This window comes from Falco punctatus (assembly GCF_963210335.1).
Source record: "Falco punctatus genome assembly, chromosome: 3".
In the NCBI taxonomy this organism is placed as follows: Eukaryota; Metazoa; Chordata; class Aves; order Falconiformes; family Falconidae; genus Falco; species Falco punctatus.
Genome location: NC_137582.1, coordinates 52,498,935 through 52,522,218, shown reverse-complemented (window position 1 = coordinate 52,522,218; position 23,284 = coordinate 52,498,935). Strand labels below are relative to the sequence as shown.

At 42.2% G+C, this 23,284-nt stretch overlaps 1 protein-coding gene across 1 annotated transcript in view; it reads right to left on the bottom strand.

Moving 5' to 3' along the window:
* Positions 1-16: 16 nt before the first annotated feature.
* The window catches only part of KLHL14 (kelch like family member 14), an 85,649-nt gene continuing 62,381 nt past the window's right edge, over positions 17-23,284 (bottom strand). The window contains 1 exon segment of the mRNA XM_080381530.1: positions 17-23,223. Within this exon segment, the coding sequence (XP_080237656.1) occupies positions 23,083-23,223 (141 nt within the window). The 3' untranslated portion in view covers positions 17-23,082.

Genomic DNA, 23,284 nt, shown 5'->3' with positions numbered 1-23,284 from the left:
CCAGAAGGGACAGCTTTCTATGGTGGGACTCTTCCATGCCCAAGAGCACTCAGCTACCCCCAAACCCTACCCAAAGGGCAACATGAGCACACATCCTCTCGTTTTTCACCAGGAACAAACAATGCCAGCAAGGAGCTCCCAGTGAGGAGCTCTCACATTTGGGCTGTACCACTCTCCTGTGAAATCGCCTGATTCCTCTGACCTTCAGGTCTCCTGGACCCATCTCCAGTCCCCGCTGGTCACGGGGCACAAAGCTGGGACTGGGATGGGTACACTTAGAGCTGGGGGCTTCATGGGCTCCCTTTTTAAAGGCTCTTATGATTTGAAGTCACCTTCTCAAATTGCCCTTGTGGTCTTGGTTAGTGCAGGTTATCTGAATGACTGTCTGGAGCAGGGAATAGTTTTAAATTTATTTTTCTGTGACTTTTTTCTGATTTAATGGAGATTGCTGGTTTTATACTTGTTTTTACCAGTCTGACTATATTTTCATGTATATCAAAAGCATGCAGAGTTCTGGACAGACCTTTTTTATGTACTATATAAATCTATTTAAGTGAACAAATAAATAAACACTGCCACAATGGAGTAAGAGTGAAAGATTGCATTGCTGCTATTAGGAGTAGAAATATTTTGGAAGTACCACTATCAAATCATCTGTGAAAATGCCATATAGGCACATGCACACACATAACCCACAGTAGAATGTTTTCCTTCAGCTAAGTGTCAAAAATGTAGGTGTCCATTTTCATTTAAGTATCTGACATAATATTCAAATCCACAGTGTGCTTGGCAATCAGAGCATCTTCTATTAATTCTTAAAAAACTCAAATAGCATTTTATTTATATTAAGAATTCCAAAAGCACAAAATAGAATAATGAGAGTGTTCAATGCCTAGATCCTATAGGTATCCTCCTGGAAAAATTCGCTACAAGAATAAGGCTAGATCAGTAGTAGGTTAATCTGTTGTAGATAATATAATTTATGTTGCTGTGTATCATGTTAACAACTCCAAAACAATGTGCACATTATATTTTTTTTTTCGTTTGCAATTTGGGATTCTCAGAATAAGAGATGCAGAGACAAGGATAACCCATGTTTTCCATAAGAGATTCACGGAAACTGAAAAATAAGGTCTTTTAATAGTTCATGATAACTGTTTTTCTTGGCTTAAGTGTGGGTTTTAAAAAATGGTCTCATTGTTTTGCTTGTAGTTCTTTCATGCATGGACAATCATGCTGATGATGCATTTACTTCAACTGAATTTTCCAATTGAAAAAGTGCTCTTTGGTGGTTTAAGTACTATGAATCACCAAAAACTCATCTAAGTCTCATAAAAGCACTGGATGCAGAAAGCAGCCTTGGAAAGAAAGCATACATGTATTGTACTGCATGATTCAGCTGAACAGAAATGTATTTTGTCAGCACAGAAGAAGTTGAAGAACCTGACAGTTCTGTAAAAATGAAATTATAATCTGCTAGAAAGGCAGAAAGTAACTCTGCTGCAGCACCCCTGTTATATCCCTCAGTTGTTCCCCACTAGTCTGAAGCAGAAATCCTAGATGTGAGAACTTCAGCCCTTGAAACACAAGATTTCTGTGGAATATATTTAATTCCTCATCGCTTTCTTTGCTTTTTATTTTGCTGTTGTCTCCCTTCCTTCCTAGCTTCCCTTGGCTTAGTCTGACTGTTGGAAGTGCTCTTTTCCCTGTTATCACTGCACTTTTTGGACAACTAGTGTTTCTGAGACAATGTCTTGTTAGTATGAACAAATGCAATCTATTTATTTCTTGTCTAATAATATGTCCACAGAAGCAACTTTGAGTGGTATTTGTCAGGAAGACAGTGATTTTTAAGTTATTATTATTCAGTTCTTATGCAGTTTTTGCTTAAGGCTACCTTTAAAAGCAGACAAAACTCTTCACCAAATCACACTATTCAAGCTTTTCAAAATTGTAAAATGTTTAATAATAATTTCAGAGTGTTAAGCTATTGCTTTAGTTTTTTTTTTTTTTTTAAATTTATGATATAACTCCAGGTTACAAGTTTTTAAATAATTTAAACATGCTGAGAATTAAAAAAAAATAATGTAGCCTTCTCTATCTTGGAAAGTGATGTATTGCCTCAAGTGGGGAACACAAGTGTAGGGGGTTTCCTTGTAGTCTGAATTTGTCAGGATCAAAGGCCTTGGGGCCTGGATCTGGTCACAGACTGCTGAGCCCTTACGGTGCTCCTGTAAGGACTGAGTCTGTGGTCACAGCATCTTTTCTGCTTGCTGCCACTTAGGCAGCTCTAGGTTAGTTGGCGCTGGAGACTGGGATGGTAGATGGCTTCCCTCTTGCCCTGGTGAAAGAAAATATTTTTGCCCACATGCATCCACAGAAAAAAATTCCATTTTGATTATTTTTGTGAGTTAATTTGGATACAGGTGAAGATGTTTAACATGAGCTAGGGGAGCTTGCATGAGTGGTCTAGACGCTGCAGAGAGGGAGCACAGCTGAGCCCTGGCCACCAGTGAGGGCAGGTTGCCCCTTGATGCAAAGTGTCTTATACCTGTGTCGTGGTTTAACCCCGGCCGGCAACCAAGCCCCACACAGCCATTTGCTCACTCCCCCTCACCCAGAGGGATGGGGAGGAGGATCAGAAAGGAATGTAGAACTCAGGGGTTGAGATAAGAACAGTTTAATAGGTAAAGCAAAAGCTGCGCATGCAAGCAAAGCAAAGCAAAGCAAGGAATTAATTCACCACTTCCCACCATCAGGCAGGCGTTCGGCCATCCCCAGGGAAGCCAGGCTCCATCACATGTAACGGTTACTTGGGAAGACAAATGCCATAATGCCAGGTGTCCCCCCCTTCCTTCTTCTTCCCCCAGTTTATATACTCACCATGGCATCCCATGGTATGGAATACCTCTTTGGTCAGTTCAGGTCACCTGTCCTGGCTGTGTCCCCTCCCAGTTTCCCGTGCCCCTCCAGCCCTCCCGCTGGCAGGGCCCAAGGAACTGAAAAGTCCTTGACTTGGTATAAACATTCCCCAGCAACAACTAAAAACCTCAGTGTGCTATCAACATTGTTCTCACATCAGAGCCGAAACACAGCACTGTACTAACTACTAAGAAGAAAATTAACTGTATCTACCCCAGCTGAAACCAGGACAACCTGCCATCAGTTTGGTTACCGCTCCTTGGGAATCTGGAGCAAGAGTGCCTGAAATGTGCCTTTAGGATGGAAGACACCTGAGAAAATGTGATGGTTTATCTCATGTTTTATTTTTTGGTGACATTGTTGATTCACAAGCTGTTAGCCTTACTTGGGGGATTAGCATTCTTGTGCTCTTCCTTTAAAAAAACTCAAACAACACTTTGTGAAGATGAAATGTAATTAAGTAGCTCACATCCTCTGATGAGCTATTAAAACAGTAACTGTACGACAAGCAGGAATAAATAAATTGTGTTTGGGCCTCTACATCTTCCTAAGGAACACGGATGATATCTTCCCCCTCCCTTCTAAAAAAAAGTAAAAAAAATCTGAGGGAGGTGTAGAAAGGGGGGAAGCTATATGAACATGAATGTTTAGTACCCACTGAAGAGAGACATAACAGAGGATGCAGTTCTGCCCCAAAGGTGTGAAATGATCGATGCTCAGTTCTAACTCAACCTAATCCTCTTGAAGACATGCCTCCCTTAAGTAAAAGCTTTGTTTTAAATCAAGGACATTTTCTTTGATTTAGAGTTAGAACAAACCAAGCTTCTATCCAGGTCCACACACACACACAAAGGTGAAAGAGTGATTGGGAACATCATTTGAAATATTGATCAAGCAATTGAATGTCGTTTGGAGAGACAGTAAAAAACGTTGAGAAGGGCCCATATACCTTGTTCAGCAAAACACACTCCTGCAGCAGGACACACAGGCTGCACACCTGCGTGACAAACTCACCTCCCCTTCCAACAGAAAACAAACAATTTTGCATTTCTAAAATATGTCTGTTCACAGTGTGCCTGGAAACTTTTTAATATTGCCACAGAACAATCCAACAGTATGAAATCGGTGCTTTCTCAGGCAATACTGTTCTGCTCAATATTCTCCTCTGGTTATTTGTACACCAGACGTTTTGAAGTCACTGCTAGCACTTTTTAAAGGAGTATGGCTGAGGGACCTGATGTTGCTCTGCCATTGTCTCCGTATGCTACTCTGTACAACTCTGCTTACCTGTTTTCACAGCTGCCTCATCCATTTATGTCGTACTTGGAGTTTCCACCTTGCTTATCTCTCCAGCATCATGCTTCACGGGGTGTAGATAGGACCTGGTGTAATGAGAGGACCAAAGAAGTGAGAGAAACCAGAATGGAGGACACAGGGGCTGGTGAGTTGTTAGAAAATTGAAGCAGGCTGTGAAACTTGACTTTTCTATCCTTCACAGACTACAGTTGTTTGTGCTGTACTGGGAGTATGACTTTTCTTAAATCAAAATCCAAGAAGTGACCTGCCTCAAAGGTGAATTAATTTGAAATTTGAAGTTTGTGGTTGTTTAGGTTGAGGAACAAAATTACCTTGGACTAATGCAGTCTGTGCCTAACCAAAGCAGAACTGACAAGTCACTGGCCGTGCTATGGTTGTAGAGACTGAGCCAAATGTGGCTGTAGTTTATCCACAAGTGTAAGCATCGATATATTCTCTGAAATAAGGATAGTTGCACTGGGGGAGTGCTCCAAAACTCTTCTGGAGCCATTTAACATGCACATTACAAAACAGATAGGAGTGCATGAGTTTAAAAGAGTACTGCTTGATGACCCGTGAAGTTGGCCAAATCTCACCTTCAGAAGAAGCTAGAGATGAAAACAAGTAATGAAATGTGGGGCAGATAAACTACATGGGATAAACCTGGAAAATGATAAACATAATGCTTATCTCTAGAAAGAAAGAGCCCATGGAACAAATAATCTAACTAGCTGCAAGGACAAATTGGATTTGTCAAGTACAAATTGTATTAAACCAGACTAATTTCCTTCTGTGTGACAGAATAACAAGCCTTGTGGATGAGGGAAGAAGGAATAAGAGTCCATAAATCATGACTTCAGGAAGACTTTTGTCATGGTTACATGTGGGATCCCCATGCACAAGTAAAGGAAATATGGTCTGGATATGTTAGTCCAAAATCACTTCAAAAACTAAAGGGAATAATTAGTAGTTCACTGTCACACTGCAGCATGTTTCAAGGGGGAATGTCCAGAGGTCTGTTTTGGACCTGGTAATACAAAGTGTTGAATATTCATTCAGAGTAAATTACAGTAACAACATTGCTGATGAAATAAAGAGTATATTTGTTAGATTTGCAGACAACACCAAGCTGAGAGAGCTGCAAACACTTTGAAAGGCACAACTAGGATCCAGACTATACTTAGTATATCGGAGAAGGCAATGAGAACAAAGTACTGTGATCAGGAAAATTCCTACACTCACCAAGGAAAATCTATACTCCAAAACCCACAAAACTGGGAACAGCTGAAACAGCATAAAAGTCATGGAGAAGATCTGGAAGTTAAAGTGAATATGAGTTAATAATATGGCAAAAAGGTATACTGGGCTGTATAAAAAAAGGGACTTTCCAATGTACGTGAAGTTTCCTTCATCTGCTCAGTGCAGGTGTGGTGCTCAGTTGGAGAATGGTGTCCAGTTTTGAACACTTTGAGCACTTAAAGAAAGATGCAGATGAGGTAAGGTGGATCTAGCCATTTTCTTTGCTCTCCTCTAAACTCTTTGGCAAGATAAAAAGGAACCAGGCTGTTTGATCCAAAGAAGAAAGAAATTAAGGCACACGGATTAACCACCTTCAAAAACATAAATGGCAAAGAGGACAGAAATAACCTCAAAGAGGTCAACAATAACCTGTCAACAAGCATTAAGCAGTCTACATTGTATCAGGAGAGATTTAGTTTATATGTTATGAAATGTCTGAGAGCAACAATGATGAGGCACTATTACAGGTTATCTGGGCAGATGCTGGCATCTTCATTGTTTGTAGTAGGATCTGGATAGCAAACTTTCTCAGGAAAGATTAGCTGTAGCTGATGAGTGGATAGATGGTCTTTCCACGTCCCTTCCTATTTATGAAGACTCTATATATGTGTTTTATTAAATATCAGCATAATAAAAGGAACTCAAAACAGTCTTCAACCACTAGGTGTGATAATAGGATTTCAGTATCAGATGATCAATGTTGTAATCTCCTGTCCTCGGCAAAGTAGAGCAGGAACTGACCCTTTGCATAGGCAGTGTAGGCATCCAGCTAAACTATCAGATCACTGAGCCCAGCAAAAAAGCACAGTCCTACTCTCTGTGCTGCTTACGCCTGAGCCAGGCAGCCAGGCTGGGGAAAGCAAGGCAGACAGACCAAGCTCATGCTGGGGTGAAGTACCCTTCCTAGGAGCATCGTCTCTATCCTCTGGAAGAAAAGTGTATCGACATCTTGTCTGCAATCCAGCACTGCCCTTTTCGTTTCTTTTGCTTTTCCCAAGGCAGGAGTAGAAATATGCTTGTATGCTACTCACCCTGTTGAGAAGCCTGTGCCAACTTTGCAGAAGAGGAAGATACTATTCCCAAGAAGCTTTCACTCCATGACTTTCTCAACAGACAAAATTTTAGCAATTATTTTGCTGAAGTCACCTTTGTCTGGGGAATACAGATGCCTCAGAAGACAATTTGGGGATGTATGAAGTCCTTCACTGTAATCATGTGTTATAAGCCAACTGGGTTGTGAATTGAAGATAATTGGATGCACTGATATAATGAGCTAAGGACCCATGTGACAGTTAATAACTCTATCTAAATAAAGTTCTAATTCAATATTTTTGGTAATGTGACACTAAATGTAATAGAAGAATGTCCTCTTTCTCAGCTTCTCACACATGAGTTAGACTAACCCTGCAAAATCCTGCCTGTATGCTTAGCTTGACTTGAGCAGGCTGTTGGAAAGTATGTGTATTTCAGCAGATGGACAGGCATGGTTTTACAAGAGGTCCTAGCCAGTATCAGCAGTCAAACCAACACATTCTCATGCCATGTGATGTGCCAACAGTCGTATAACTGCACAGTCTCTTTGCATTCCCTGATTTTGATCAGAGTTGTGGATATGTAAAGGTGCAAGTCTTCATAAGTACAGTAAATGTCTTTCTTGAAGTCTAGGACCCTCTTTTGTCATTAAAAGTGGAAGCTTTCCAACAGAGTTCCCTCCTTTCTTCTGAAGCCAGAAACGTGGTACATGTAATAATGTGGGACTCTTTGGGCCAGAAGTATCACAGCAAATGATAAAAAAGCATCTAAAGCTTTGTGTTTCTACTGGGCCCTTGGCACAATCACAAGACAAAAAGTTCAAAGCCTGAATTGATTTCAGGCTTTTGAAGGACCTATTTGGTGACTGAGATTTCAGGTCTTCACTAAAGCTTTCGATAATATTTCTAACACCAAACTCTCTCAGAAAGATGGATGGATAATGGATCAATAAGAGGAATGATTTTTGCTTTGCCAACCTGTTCTTTGCAGTCACATGTTAAAGATAAAGTGGAGATATTTTCTGTCAATCCATGGCTTTTGAGAAATTATTTAGCCTTCACTGAGTCACTCGTCTTTGCTGCTATCCTATCATTAATAATTATGTATAAATGATATAGATGCCTCTCTCATGCAAAAAGGAACCCCAATAGCACGTTAAGGCTCTCCAGGCTTCAGTTCCAATCTTCTATCACTTTCTGTGCTGGGTAATAAATTTTGCTCCCTGTAAAGGCAAGGTTGAACACACACAGGTCGCAATTCAAAAATGGGCTGAGGTGCATGCTTTTGGTTGTTGGACTGCATTTCAGCAGGCACAGACCTGCAGCCCACACTGAATGGCATGTGCCAAATTCCTAATCATGTTTTTGGTGTGGTTATCTACTGATATGACAGAGACAGACTGCAGGAAGAAATTTTACCTTTTTTTTTTTTCTTGGAGCATCTGATATTGCTTGAAAAATAGCCAAGTTTTCAGGCACAAACTTCTCTCCAGGCAAAAAAAACCTAGAAAGCCTGCCTGTGTTTTTACAGCCAAACCAGGGGGTCTAGCCAAAGATGTCATCTTTCCTGACGGATTTGCCCCACTGCAGCCTGGATGGCAGGACTCATCAGTGCTTGCTAATAGTGTGTCCCTGGAATGCACCAGTGCCTGCTGTGGGAGCCTCCATGGAGACTGCAGGTCCCCTCAGACACGATGGAAGTAGAACAAAGCAGGAATGTGGCAGCAGGAGGTGAGCAGGGCGAGGAAGGGAAAAACCTCAGCATTTGCCCCCATAAAGCCCACCTTTAACCTGCAACCCCATCAGGCTTTAATTTTCCCTTAGCCCTCAGGCACCCCAGCTTTGCCCCTAGTTCGGACAATGTCCCTGCCATCCGTATCCGACCAGCTTTCAGCCCCGTTGCTCTTCTTCCATCTTTCCAGCAAGGCTGCTCCCCACCCCAGCACCATTAGTCACGCAGCAGCCGCCTGCTCTGCAGGTACTGATTAGCAGCCATCGCTTGCCACGGACACCAAAGATGAAAAAGGAGACACACCACAGCTCTTCCCTGAGCACAAGTTTGAAACTCTTCTTCCAGGGAAATGCTAAATGAATCAAAATCTCAAACAGGAGAGAGAAATTATAGCAAAGTCGTATCACTGCAAGATCATTTTGAAAGTGCTAAGATATTTAACACAAAATATGAATGGTCCTTCTTAATGTTAAAATAATGGATTTAATGTTATGAAAGGAATCTAAGGAACTGTTTTTAAAAAGGGCAAAGGTTTTAAGTCACCTGCTACATTTGCAGGCTCGGTGATTTCACCTTCTGAACAGTTTGCTCAAATCCAGAAGTACTTCAGATCCTACGTGAACTAGACTATTTCCAGAAAATATGGCCTAAGTATCCCTTTTTTGACCTCCTTTATATATTTATTTAGACTTGAACTTGGGCTGACTGTGGACATGAGGAATTGTAAAATGCTGAGTCAAGCTTATAATTAGGAAAATAACAAATGTCATAAGAGTACTGGTACATACAGAGAATCTCTTTCACCCTGGAGCTGCTTCCACCTCCGGCTTTCTCTGTGCATTGGTCTGGGATCATGATAGCTGCACAAAAACATTGATTTCTACAGCTAGCTGGTGTTTAGGGACCAAGACATTTCACAAGGTGGTGCTGGTGCTCCGGCGGCCGTATGCCCTGGGAACTGCTTTTTGTGGAGCAAAAAGAGTCATCCTGTGCCCAGAGTAAGGGCTTTGCCTTGTGCACACCAGCTCAGTGCCCTAGCTGGTGCCTAGGTCCCTTTATTCTAGGAAGCCAAAGCAATATTGCCCTCCACTGGTCCTGAAACTAGTTTAGCTGCTAATGTGAGTTGGACAAAATCGTTGTCAGTACCATCAGGGGCACATTGAAACCAAGGCTCGGATGCGCGAGACATGCTGGTGGTGTTCCATCTGGGCTAGGAGCTCTGGCTTTTCAGCCTCAGCTGTAAGCAGGGACAGTCATTAGGAGCGGCGGTGGCGTGACTGCGCAGCGGGAGGGGTGTACAAGCAGCATCGCCTCCTGCAGGGACCAGTGCTCTGTGAGGGATTTTTGGTCAGGGGATCTTGTTGCTCAGCTTTTACACAAAGCAGATGGAAACTTCACTTAGGGTGAGCTCTGACGTTGTCCAATGTGAGCCTCCCTAGCAAATGGGTTTGCTTTCATCAGCAACATTCCCATCAGGGAAAACATGCAGGTCCACTAAATATTTCAGATTTCTAAAGCTTATGGTATTTTGTTGAAGTATTTTCAAGTATTTTCAAGTGCTACATCTGCTGATTCTCACTGCTGGCTAAGAAGGAGGCAAGGAGCCCTACCTACAAAACCTCTAGGCACACCCTGCAGGCTCTGAGGCACCCAACAAAGCCAGCATCACTCGAATAAGCCAGCCAAACACTGGCATCCAACATCTCCATGCTAACAGCAAGGGAGATGAAATACTCCCTGTCGTGCTTTGAGGACCATCCAAGGGCTGTGCAGGCTGCGTTGGCCTCCATAGGCTGCAGGTTTACTCCTTGGGAGTGTGGTGTGAAGGTGTGTGGCACCAGCGGGTCTCACCTGTGTGCTGGTGACACAGAGGAAGCCTGTTAGATGATAGGTATTTCTGGTATGGTAAGCAGCAGTGAAATGATTAACTGTCCTGGCGTTTAAGTGACTGTAATTAGGCTTCCTGTGAAAGTCCTTTGAGATAAATAATAGGAATTCACACCTATCTGGGTCCTACAGCTTTTCCAGCCTATTTAGGAGGGCTGAAATTAGGTGTGTAAATCTGCTTGAGCACGGTGAGCACTCTGCAGTTGTCTTAAGGAGCTCTGGCAGTCGCTGGCTTGGCCTCCCTAGTTCAGTCTTTTAACCTGCTGTTCCCAGCATCACCTCCATGAATAAAAGTGTTCCTGGTCTGCAAGGCATGCTTCTTGGAAAATTACTCTTCTAAGGACTCACAAATCTTACCTCTGTCCGAGCAGGGCTTGATACACCTAGAATAGCTGTGGGAAATACATCCAAGAGCGTCATGGCTGGTTGAAGTACAAAAGATTTTAATATCGATACACATATTTGTGACTTATATGTAAGGAAAACTTATTTAATTTCCACCATCAGCTTCCTTCAGAGAAGTTGGAAGAGGTGCATGGGAGCAGCTCAGGTGCCAGAGAGGTTTCTTACAGTTAAGGACTGAACTTTAGAATGATTTCCAATAAGTCATCAGGAAAGATTATGGGCTGAGGGTTTTTGCAGGATATTAAGAATTATATTGCCACTTCCAGAGTCATCTGCAAATCTTGTGCTGGTGTGATAAATAACCCCATGGCTACTAAAAGATGGGGAGCAACTGATGTCCTTGCAAACTAGAAGAGGTCTGTTTTCCAGACATCGAGGTAGTCAGAGCTACAGTTGTTGTTCTAATACTGTTAATGGGTGACAGTATGCTAATTAGTCAGATTAACTAAGCGGGTGAGTCATGCACTAACCCTTCTTGAAAGAAAGTGCCCATTTTGAGATGCTAAATGAGAACATAAATGCAATCAGGCATAGAATTCTTGAAAGATAAGACGAGAGCAGACCTGCTTGTTAATGGAGCCAGTGAAATTAATTCTGCTTTGGAAAGGGGTGCACTTTTTCATATTCAGGGTTTGTTTTGGTGGGGAAGGGTTCCAAACCTTCAGATCTGTACAATGCATTTCACTCAGGTCTAAGTAACTGTAATGACCTAACATAACAAAGATATTTCTGATACTCTCTGCTATGTTTGCACCTTTGGAAAGACGACTATTTTTTTTTTTTTTTTTAATTAGAGGCATTCAGATGTTTCAAATGAAGACAAAACTATAATATTCTGAAAAAAACACAAAGCCCTCTCATCTATAATTGATGGGAAAGTATTAAAAATGTTTATTGTGAATACTCAAGCTCTTACACTGAAAAACTAGTCTCCCCACATTTGAAGTAATAAATGCTCACAGGGACCACAGACATGGTCCTGCTGTGGTGCGGAGAGTCACTGCCGAGGGTAAAGAAAGGAGGGCCAGGTGCCCTTCTGTGGAGAAGATCTCTGCCATTCTTTTGGCGTGTGCGATCCCTTCTGTTCTTGGTGGCTACCTGCTATCTCTGTGTCATTCTATTTTAACCTTTTTTCTCTCCATCACTTGTAACAGTGTAGGCACCAAGGAAACACAGGAGTGGTGCTAACAGCCATCGGATGCTGTCTGGGATACTTTGGGTCCTGAGCTAAACATGACACAGACAGCCAGGTGGCCCCAGTCTCCAGTCTGAAGTCCCTGTCAGCTTTTCAGGTGCCTGACGTGGCAAGAGGAGGAAGCACCTGGCCTGGCTCCTTGTAGCTGTTCAACGATTATGCCTGTACATGGTGTTTGCTTGTGCCAGCACCTCCAGCAGTCCTTTGGGCACCATGGGGCCTGCAGATGCATGCTGCCAGGGACAAAAGCCATGTCTCCGTGTGTGTATGAGCCAGTGGGGAGGTCAGGCTGGGCAGAAGCTCTAAGAGCATAATGCCCAGGGGGTTCTGTGGTCATGAGGACCTCATTAAAAAATACAGGCCTTACCACAACTACGCTTGGGCACTGAATTCACCATGAATTCTGCCTCATGCTTGGTTTTGAGCACGGTCTATCAACTCATCATTTGCTAGAACTAGTCTTTTGTCTTAAAGATTTCCAACTGTCCCGGTCTGATGCCAAGGCAGCTGTTTGGCAGTGGGACTGCTAGAAGTGCTGGCTCTGCTAGTCTGCCTTCTTTTCTAACCCAAAGTCTTCCCAGGGCCACTGCAATGACCACTGGTTTCCACCCCAGCGGTGGCTGCACTCAGATGATTGGTGAAGTGATCCCTATATATATTTGCAATTCTCTGAAGTGCCTTGAGGCTTGCAAAAGGCACTATATAAATCAATTAATAACAATATCAGAGGTCAGTCAGCCAATAAGAATACAATTTAGTTTAATGAGAGATAAATAAGACAGACAGAGTAAGAGGGGAAGGGAGCTATAAGGCCCCCTACTCGGCGCCAGGCTCTACATACGCCAGCTCCTCACTTTATCGCAGTGATCATCAGAAACATGGAAGATAATTGTGTCATTGCCATTTCTTAGTCCAGTGTAATATCTATTACTGGTTTTGATGTCTTACTCAGCTCTGTACCAGTATGATTTTAGGAATAGTGTACATTATTTTCATGAAAACAAATATGAGCATGAGGAAGCATTTTTCCCTTGCGTGCAATTCCTACTAAAGAATTTACATTCTTCTAATTTACTGGTTTACTGCACCACTTAGTGCACTCCTGAGATGTGCAGAATGTCCTCGCAGTTAAGAATGTGCAGATGAAATTTACCCTTTTTGCACTGAATCACTCACTCTTCCCTTGGAAGTCACCATGCTCTTTCCTCCCTCTAAATCTCCTTTAACCACTCTAATAAAAGAATAGATTATTCTACATAGTTACAAAATGGATACAAAATGGATGGTTGGAAGTTTATTTGGATTTTAGGATAGCTGTATATTTCTGTGACTAGTCTGGTACTAAACAGGTGAATGGAAAGACATTGGTTTACATTTGATTCTTTCTATTATATGGGACCATGGATGTAGGAATGAAAATTCTCCATTTTAGCTTCAGACAAAAAGCTGGGCTACATCACCCTCATCAAAACAGTATTTGATTAGTTGTCAGAAGATGCAGAGGACATGGGGAAATAACCCTGAGTGGGGTAGGAAGGGGATGGGGGAGGCCTGCATGGCAAAACGAGGAGGTGTTTTGTGATCATGACACACAGATACACAAGCTGCACAGCCTATAGCTTTGTCTGTGTCCACACAAACCAGTTGGGATGCGCTGGATGATGCCTTGGGCCCTGCAGCCCTGGGCGTGCAGCCTGAAGAGCTGGCAGCTCCTGTCCAGCCTCTGCACGTGTCCTTTCTGGGGGTCCAGAGGGAGCGTGTACATTGGTATGAGTGCTGAGAAATGTTCCAAGGCTCAGTATTACAGAAACAGCCATTAGCAGCAGAGTGTGAAACGTGTATCTGAAGCAGAATAAAGCAGTATGAAGCACTCTCAGTGAGCAAGCCCATAGCTGTAGGGCAAGGCTGACTTGGGCTAAAATTTGACAGAGTTTAGTGTAGCATCATTACATGCAGAATTGGTCCACCTGGTTATTCCTAGGAACCTCATTTTTTAGCTGTGTCTGCATGCACTGTGTGTCTCTTCATCCTGGCAGTTGCCTACATCGTGCTCTTAGTGGGGTACTTGCTCAGACCTCAAGCTCTGTGGCCATGGCGAAAGGGGGCAAAGGAGGCAGAACGGACTTTCCTAAAGCTCTTTGACAAAAAACAAAGCCAAACGGAGCTGGCTTCACACACCTCAGCACTTCTGAGGTTGCATCCCCTAAAAATTCCACTTAGATTTCTGAGTCCTTTCATGTGCCTCAAAACAGCAGCCTGTGCAAAGCTGGGGCTGTCTGCTTCACACTTAGGTAATCCACTTGCAGCAACTCAGATCTGGACATGAAAACATTGCTTCTGCAAAGGGGGCAGCTCTTTGTTCTCTCTACCCCACGCCAAAAAAATAGCCAGCCCTGAACACTGTGACAAAGGATTAGCTCAAGCTGAGGCCAGGCTGCAATGTAAACAGGCAGACAGAGAACAGAATGGCTTCTTTTATCAAACTTAACATCCCAAAGCTCTACTGATTTCATTGTCATTATGGTGGTGATTAATTTGACCCAGAGTACTGCCACCCACTGTTAAAGCTTTCGCTGCATCCCTGTTGATAGCTCTCATGACAGAGATTACAGCCTGCCACTGCGTTGTCCATAATTAGTACTTGTCAAAATGAGATTTGCCTATGGTAGCCCACTGTCCATGAGAAACCCATTCAAAATTAAACATGCTTTGGAAAACAGGGGCAGTTCATCCTCTAATTGGAACCAGTGAGTACAGAATGAAGGCCCTTTGTCTCATCTATTAAGTGTTGTTCTGGGTCTAAACAATGATTTTGTGAGCCCTCTCCATAGCTTTCGATGTGTGTGAAGTATGAGAGTACTGACTCTGTTCTGCAGCTTTGTCCTAGAATGTTTGCACATTTAATTCCCTAAACGGCATAGTTTAATTGCTTAATCTGAAACAGGGACGGGGTCAGGGCATGGTAACAGTCCCGGCTGTGTGGCTAGTGCCAGCGCTGCTGCCCAGCCCTGGGCAATGGGTCCTCAGGAAGGCAAGGGCTGGGCACAGCCCTGGGAATACCTTGTGCAGCAGGGAGGGGGGGGCTTGGATGGGTTGTCACACATTTCCAAGGAATGGAGGAGAGACGAGGGAGTGAAGCCACACAGCCTGTGGCCTGCCCGATGGGCTAGCATAGAAATGCGAGGTTTGTAGTGATCAGGGTGTAGGCTAGTCTGAGGCTTCACTCACCGACATTTCAGGCTGGACTAGACATGGAGTCTAATATACAGTTCACTTTGCAGGCCAAGGGGACAACCCCTTATTTTTTTCTTCCCCCTGTAAGAGGAATGGCCAGTGTTATTGCAACCCTGAATGCAAAGACCCATTACCACATCCAGTATCGCTAAGGATTGCAACAAAAGGTTTTCTGATTAAACTCTGAACTACAGGGCCAGGGATGGACAGAGAGATGGTACATGCACCCAGAAAAAGTAACTGTGCTGGAATCAGCTGAAGTTGCTGTTTGATGACATTTTTCACAGGACAAACAGGAGAGCTGGTGTTTTTGTGATTGGAAGCATGAATACATATATATAGCTATAAATACATATAGCTATGAAAATTGTTCTGCCTTGAGCCACATCTAAAACCAAGAGAAGGGAATCCAGAGCATGACAGCCTTGTGCTAGTCAAAATAGGCCACTGTTGGAGCAATGTTGGATCTTTTCATTTCAGGTACTGGCAGTCCTCAATAGCTTTTGAAACCAGTGGAATATATCATGGCAAAAGTGAATGCTTGGAGAATAATTCACAAGAGGTGGTAGTGTGCCTGACACAATTCTTCACAAATGTCTTTCATTTTATTCCACTGAAAGAAGCGAAAGAGCTTAAAAGGGAACAGTATTTTTTTTTTCTGAGTGCCCAGTCACTGATAAAAGTGCCACACTTTCCTACAGCAGGTTAATTGCTTTTCATGCAGTTCTGTATGTAAAATCCATTCACTTATGGATTATTAGATTGGACTCTGTACCTGTATCCTACCCAGCCAGATTATGGTTTTTATTCCCATTCTCAGTGGAAGTGCTTTAAGAAGTGGATGCTTCATCTTGAATAGAGCCAAAATATCAGTCTGATCACCTCCGACTTGGGCAGGTTACAGGGAGGCTTACTAGGAATGGAAAGACCTCATTGAGAAGCTTCAGTCCATTGCAACCCTGCACCACATTACTGCAGGTTAGTCAGAAATCTTCTGGTCTTCTCTGCACTGGTCAGACCACAGATGATTTGGGTCAGCTGGAGATCAGCTAAAAAGGAAAAAATCAGACTGCTGATAGATGTAAAAACCATAGTCAGGGAGGAGAGACCAAGTCACTGGCCTAGAGAAAAGTGAAGACCGGTAGTCTTCAGGTTTGCAAAAAAAAGCTGCTGCAGAAAGAGTGGGAATAAAAAGTTCTTCATATCTACCGAGAGCAGGAGAAGGAAAAGCAGCTCTGAAGGTTCTGTCATTTGTGGAAGTTTTAGATTATTTCATTGTGGATGTAAATTTTTGGAAAATATTTGTTTTCTCTTTTAGGTTCTTCCTGGAATCATCTTTTTAAACTAATGAGACATTTAAGATAGACATTAAGAAGCATTTTCTAATGATGACGATGACTACATCCCGTCACACATCACTACAAAGGTTAAGCGAGTCAGCAAACGTCTGCTGCGAGTGCACTGGGCATCGCCGACCCTGCCGTGGCATAGGGGAGGCAGGGGATGATCTCAGCAAGCCCGTCAGTCCTGTTTCCCATTACTCTGGCAAGTCTGAAGATTTACGTTCACCCTGAAGGTAATCAGTCAGTCATGATTTTGACCTACAGTTTAATGTGCTCTCTTGCTATAGTTACAGACATCCTCCTTCTGCTTATGCTCCCTGCTGTGACTAATGGCATCTCTGCAGTTAAAGAGGTGGTTTTGAAGAAAAAACATCCAAGTGTCAGTGCTGTTACCGAGTTTACAGTTTTAGCAAAAACAATGGCACAGCAGTACTTGCTATGGTCTATGAACTTGACATTTTTCAGGTCCAAATGTGTAGGTGTGTATTTATACACCTTTCTCAAAACCCCTAAATACAGAGGAAGCAACAATTTTTCTGTTACAGTTTGCGCAATGGATCATCAGTCTCAGTATTCACTATTCACAGTAAGCATTTTCAAAGTTCACTTACTCCATTCATACAAAATATTCTTGATGAGCCAAAGTCTTCTGAAAACTGAACTGTTTTGCACAAATGCAAGCAAAAATGGAAGCGAGATTGCAAAGAATCAGGAACTGAATACCACACAAGATACCAAGATATTAAGCAGCTTTACAAACACAATCCTTCCAGTGTGGTTTTCTGGCAGATGTTTGAGTGGTATGAGGAACCGTTTATTAAAGATAAAACTATAAGGATTTTAGGGATATTTTGCAAAATACGTCAATCATTAATAAATATGCTTTTTGAAAACACTACAATGATCGAAGGTAGTTCTCCAAACGGAAGAACAGGTTTCTAGATTAAGTGATGAGACCACTTTAAATGAATTCAATTTTTTTGTGTGTGTGTGTGTGTATGCTGAAGAAAAAGCTGCAAAAATGCTACATTTGTTTAAATCTTCTTCCCTTGTTTTCACTTTCTAAATATCTGTATCTATTCACTTCTAAGGCCAATTAAATTCAAGGACAGCAGACCACAAAAGCTAATGCTACTTGACCAAAATTTCTACTCCATGTGGCAAGACAATTAGCACAAAGTAGCTTAAGTTTTTCTTTTCTTTGCTAGGCAAAAGAGTAGATGTCATCAGGATGCTAATTGGAGTCATTGTACAATTGTGTTAGATGCCCTGTTCTCATTCAATATTGTGGCAGGTAACATAGTACCTGTGTTCTTCAAGAAAGGATCAATGACACAAAGGTAGTTTTCTGCTGCAGGGAGAAAACAGACAATTAGAAAATCACTATTTGTATTCAATCTCTGTTTACACTGGTTGACCACATCTCTTGCAAGCACGCATTTCTCTCTAGCTTCAGAAATACACAAATATATCAGCACCAGAAGTCTCCTCTCGCTTTAGTTTGCAATTCAGGATTGCTTTATTAATCAACGCAAGATGCATTCATTGAACTGGATTAATCCTGCATAAGTAATTTTGAAATTTCCTGCTGAAGTTATTTTTCATTTCTGGGAACAAATAATTTATTTGGATTTTCATATATCAGGATCACAGAGATTTGCCACAGTCAGATTTTAATTTTAGTTACATCTGAGCTGGCTTATATATTAGGGCACATAGTTTTGCATGAGAGCATCTTCTAAAATCTGTAATTGGTGTGGAACACTGACACGCACAGAATACATCTGACAAGGTCCAGAGAGTTAGGTTCAGTTTCGCTGATCAACATCTATGCTGCAGATTAACTGAATCTTTTATGGCATTACAAGCCCTCCAGAATTCATTAGCGTACTTTCCTTTCCCGCTAACCATTCTGACCTCCAGCGCTGCTGTCGCTGCTTCCTCGGTCTGGACCTGAGAGGCTGAAACACTGACTCTTTTCCACTGCCACACTAACAGCAGAAATGAGAACGTGTACCTTAAACTACTCATGAGTGTGTATATTGGCAATTACCCTCCTGGCCTCTTCAGTACTGTGTGGGATTTCTGTCTCCTTTGTCTGTACCCAGAAAGCTCCATTTACATTGAAACATGGTCTGTGCCTTAAAAGCAAGAGAGCTAGAGTACTAGTATTGGTGAGCGATTATAATACAATACAAATTGGTATATATAGTAAGTTTTGGCATGGATTTTTCTCAGAAATTGGCTCACAGATGCAGCTAGCAGAGTAAATCATTGTATTAATAGCAGGACTGGGGACAACCACATCAAGGAAAGCAGTGCCAGCTTTTGGGAGGTGGGTGCACAGTACCTTTGAAGACAGTGCTGTAATAAATGAAAAGTGTATTTCTGAAATGCCATCTTTGCTCTCCTTAAGGGCATGCATATGGGTCGCAAGTCAGCAGCAACCCAGACTTCTCACACTTCTAAGGCAGTGGATAGGACCACAGCTCAGGACCAGAGAAATAGCTCCATTAACTGGTCTTGTTTTCCAAGCCCAGCTCCGCAAAACTACCTGGGCAAGTTTGCCATGCTGAAGACAAAGAGGAGAAAATCAATGTTTGGCAGGAAGGACAGCAGAGAAACAGTCCAGGTGTCCAACTCCCAACAACAACTCTCATCTAAATCAGAATCGGAAAGGATGCTTCCCTCCAGCCCAGCAGGGACTGAGGACCGAGACTTGTGATACGTCTGCTCTTCCTGGGCTTCTCACCATCAGCTGCTGCTCTCTTCCCTTGCCACAGGTGCTGGCTGTAGTTGGGCGCTTGCTGCAGGCCCGGCACTGCAGAGGTGCTGCTGGGCATCCCTCATGGTTTTTCTTGTGCTGAAGTCTGAAAGCAACACCTAAAGTACCTAAGTACTCTGCTGATTTGATCCTTCTGCTTGACAGCTGGACCACTGTAAATGATTAGCTGAAGGAGTGGTACCCTCAGCATGTGCTTAGTTTCATGTTTATTTCATGTCCTCTTTCATTGCATTTCCTCATGTTTCTCTTCTGCTCTTTTTATTGCCTTTCCTTCATTTCTTTCCAGGCTTGCTCTGATGTGTGCTTCTCAGAAACCATCTTTGCCTTCCTCATTACTCCAGCCCTTACTTTCTCTGTGCCCTTGATCCACAAGAAATTCCCACTTTCCCCCATTGCAGGCTCTCATTTTCTATTTTTTCCTTTCATTCTTATCTCTTCTTTGGCTTCATTCCCTTCCTTTCTCTATCTCTGCCCACTGCTTCCAGCTTCTCGTCTTCCTTCTTCTCCCACATTACTTAAAAAAAAAATATATATATAAAAAAATCTTTCTTCCTACCTTCCTCTTCTGAAATAAACTCATTAATGAAACAGTCCTACTCATTGTGCCATCTTACCATATTGCTGCTGGCTCACCTTTCCCTTCCTCACAGAAGACTTGAACAGGACTGATCTCCTCTTGTTAGACCAGACTCTCATTGCACCCACAGCCAGCCCCCAGCACAGCTCACACTTGCTGTAAGCATGGGGAGCAAGGACTGCCTTTTTGTTTGCTCAGTGCACCCACATGGTTTGCATAGGAAGATTCTGGTCCCTGACAAAGGTTGGTAGGCATGAATAAGTAATATATGTAGTACAGGAACTGGTATTGATAACGATTCTGCTTCTGGTAAACCCCCTGCCTTTACTTTGTCTTCTCGGCCTGGCAATACCTCATCCCAGCTCCTCTGCTGCTCACCTGTGCCAGCACCTCCCCGCCAAGAACGGAAATACCCGTCGTTAGAAGGGTCAGTTGCCACAGAGGGAAGAAATTGCCACAACTAACATCAAGTTCCCCAAAGCAAGACCATGTTTAATGGAGCACTGTCCTTTTCACTTACCTTACCATGGGACAGAGGAACGGGCAGAGCAATGCAGGGCAGAGGCATTGCAGAGGCATCCGATCGCATCCGCAGGGTTCTGAGGTCAGACCCTGGCCGCTGACACGCAGGTGGGGCTTTCCCTGCTGGAAGCACAGGCCAGGCACGTGGGCTTAGGGGAAGACTGACTCACTACATTTTAGTGCATCGCTGCGTTTACAAGCACTGAGTAATGACACTTGGAGAACAATGAGGCTGTTATGTATGGCCACAAAATAAAAGAAGTTTACACATCTACATGATAAAAAAAGTTCCAAAGAATTTAATGTAGATATTATTTATACATACACTTTATAAGTAGGAATATGGCAGACAGTTGTATTAGTACATAAAGTTTTATTTAAAGTTTCCCCCCCTACAAGCAAGCTTCATTTACACAGTCTAGTACTGTACAAAATTTACATTCTCTGTGTGACTGATTCACTTTCCTTGGTCATGCCTTCCTGAAAGAAAGATTTACATACAGTCTTCATAAATCTTTAAATTATCTTGGTAAAAAAAAGAACCACTTCAAAGGACAACAAATATCCTTTACAAATGGTACATTTTAGTAGAGACAGGTGACAGTCAGTGTTTAATGGCAGACCTTATCCTGATCTTCAATGTCATTCAAGGTTTTCTCATGTAGTATCTTAACAGTTTCCTTTTTATATATATTTATATTTATATACTTTCAACAGGAAAGGAAAAAAAAATCATGATTGCACCAAATATATTTTACAAGGGATCCCTTGGATCTGAACAATATAAATAAATACAAAACCAACTAAGATTGCACTATATAGTAGAAATGGATTGAGATTTTAGGATATACACTCCACCTTTATGAGCTCCTTAGTGATGCTCACTGGAAAACCGCCCAATGGCACATTCAAATATTAGCATCTTCAGATAATTATTTTGTTTAAACTATTTTTTTCCAGGCGTGCAGCTACCTCATCAAGTAGGTTATTGCATTTGTATGGTATCAGTCTTTACTGCATTACTCCAATTTCACAACTGTGTAATTCTGCTGCAAGCAAGGGAGTTGCATTGCAATAAAACTGGACTGATGCCAGAGAGAAACAGTCCCATGGTATTTGGTCTCCATTATTTATATTGCTCTCAAGCATCAATATATAGTGTAATTTCTGTGTACATTCGCCCTCTTTCTATTTTGCAAAGCAAACAATGAATTCTTTCTCCCATCTATTGTCTCTGCAGCAGAAACCAACCTCCGGTAGTTGCCTGCTCCTTGCTTAATGCACTAGCATTAAGTCCTATCATGAAAGATGTGCAGGCTTGAAAATGCAGGATCTGAATTTCTTTTGCCTTTTATCTGGTATGCAGCCAGTTACAACTAGGTAAATTAAAGGCCAGATTCTTAGCTGACATAAATCAAAGTACATTCATTGGCTTCAGTGGAGCACCGTCTGTTTACACCAGTGAAGAGGACGGTCCTGAGGGCAACGGATGCAGCACCAGCAAACCATAATGGAATAATTATGCATATACTTTACTGAGGTGTAGACGCTTATGTTAACTGCAAGGTGGTGAAGAATCAGGCTCAGATGTTGTCACTGCTTTTGCAAAGCCAGGAGAGAAAGATACAAGCTTAAAACACAGACAGGCTGATTTGTGCAAGCAGCTATGAGTTCATGAAGTGAGCCCTAAATGCTACTGGTCCCACGTGGCAGCATTCTGAACTCGCTTTGCAATGTGTAAATAATTACACAGACTACATGGCAGTGGAAAGTCTAGCCTTGTATTACTTTGGATCAATAGTAAAAATCTTTCATAGTACATTTTAAGATCAACCACACAGGAATATTTTAACTACTTACCAGCGTCTCTCCAAAATTCTGCATAATCATTTAAAAGTCCAAAGTAATACATTCATAGTTAAATGCAGTCTTCTCATCTTTGGAAGCAACTAGCATGGATGCTCCTACCTAACAGGTTAGTGAAAAGTAAGTAAGGGTCCTGGTGCTTCGTTAAGTAGTCAGAAATAACTTACTTTACGAACCCAGAATTTCAGGTGCAGGACCGAATTTCTGTTATACTAATGTGAAAACAGTCATTCCATGTGATTTCAGTGAAATGACTCTGACTTTACACAAGTGTGATTAAAAGAATTTGATCCTAATCCCTAAGCTGCTATTGCAAGAAGTGCTCTGTAAAGCATGGCTTTCATTGTAGTCTGGTTTCCGCTGCACTTACACATGGGGACTTTGAAGGCAGAGTGTATTAGTTGCCAAGCTGTGCAAAAACTGAATGGTATTTCTTTACCTTTTATAATCTTCTGATGCTGTGTTGCTTGCAGAGCATGTGAAGTAGCTGTAGGTTAGGATTACAGAGGAGGAGACAATTCTGCAATGCAGTGTGAGTTTTTCACTATCTGAATTCTGAAGCATTCATGAAAACAACATCCTCATGACTTCAACACAGATCACATGCAGGTAGATACAATGCACAATACTGATCTTTTCTCTTCAGGCTGTATTTGAACAATTAGCCTTCATTTGTTTTAAAGTTAAATTTGACGTGAGGAATATCTCTGCAGCAGGAAAAAGTTAAAATCAGTCTGAAATGGCAGTCTGTCAGCATGTATTATTCGGTGTGTTTTAGCTACTTGCTTCGTAAGACACCGGCATCTATCTGAGATGGGACAACACTTGGGGTTTGTTTTTTTAGTTCACTCCTAAAGCATAAATATGGAATAAGGGGTCAATTATGGTAGCTTTGTTTTAACAGGAATCCTGTTCTAATAAAATATTTACGTCACCTGTTATTATTTTCCCAAATGCGACCAGTGTTCGTGTCAGTGCTCCTTGACTATCATTTGTTGTAAGGTACGCAGGCTGGCAATATGACAGTTGAACAAGCAGGTCCGGCAAGTGGCTCAGCAACATCTCCTTCTAGTTCTGTCCAAGTCCCTTTCTCAGGACTATAGCAAATAGTCGAAGACTTGTAGGCTCCCTGTAGTAGAACAAAAATTCATATTAAATGTTGCTTTAGTAAAATCCAAGTCAGACATCAG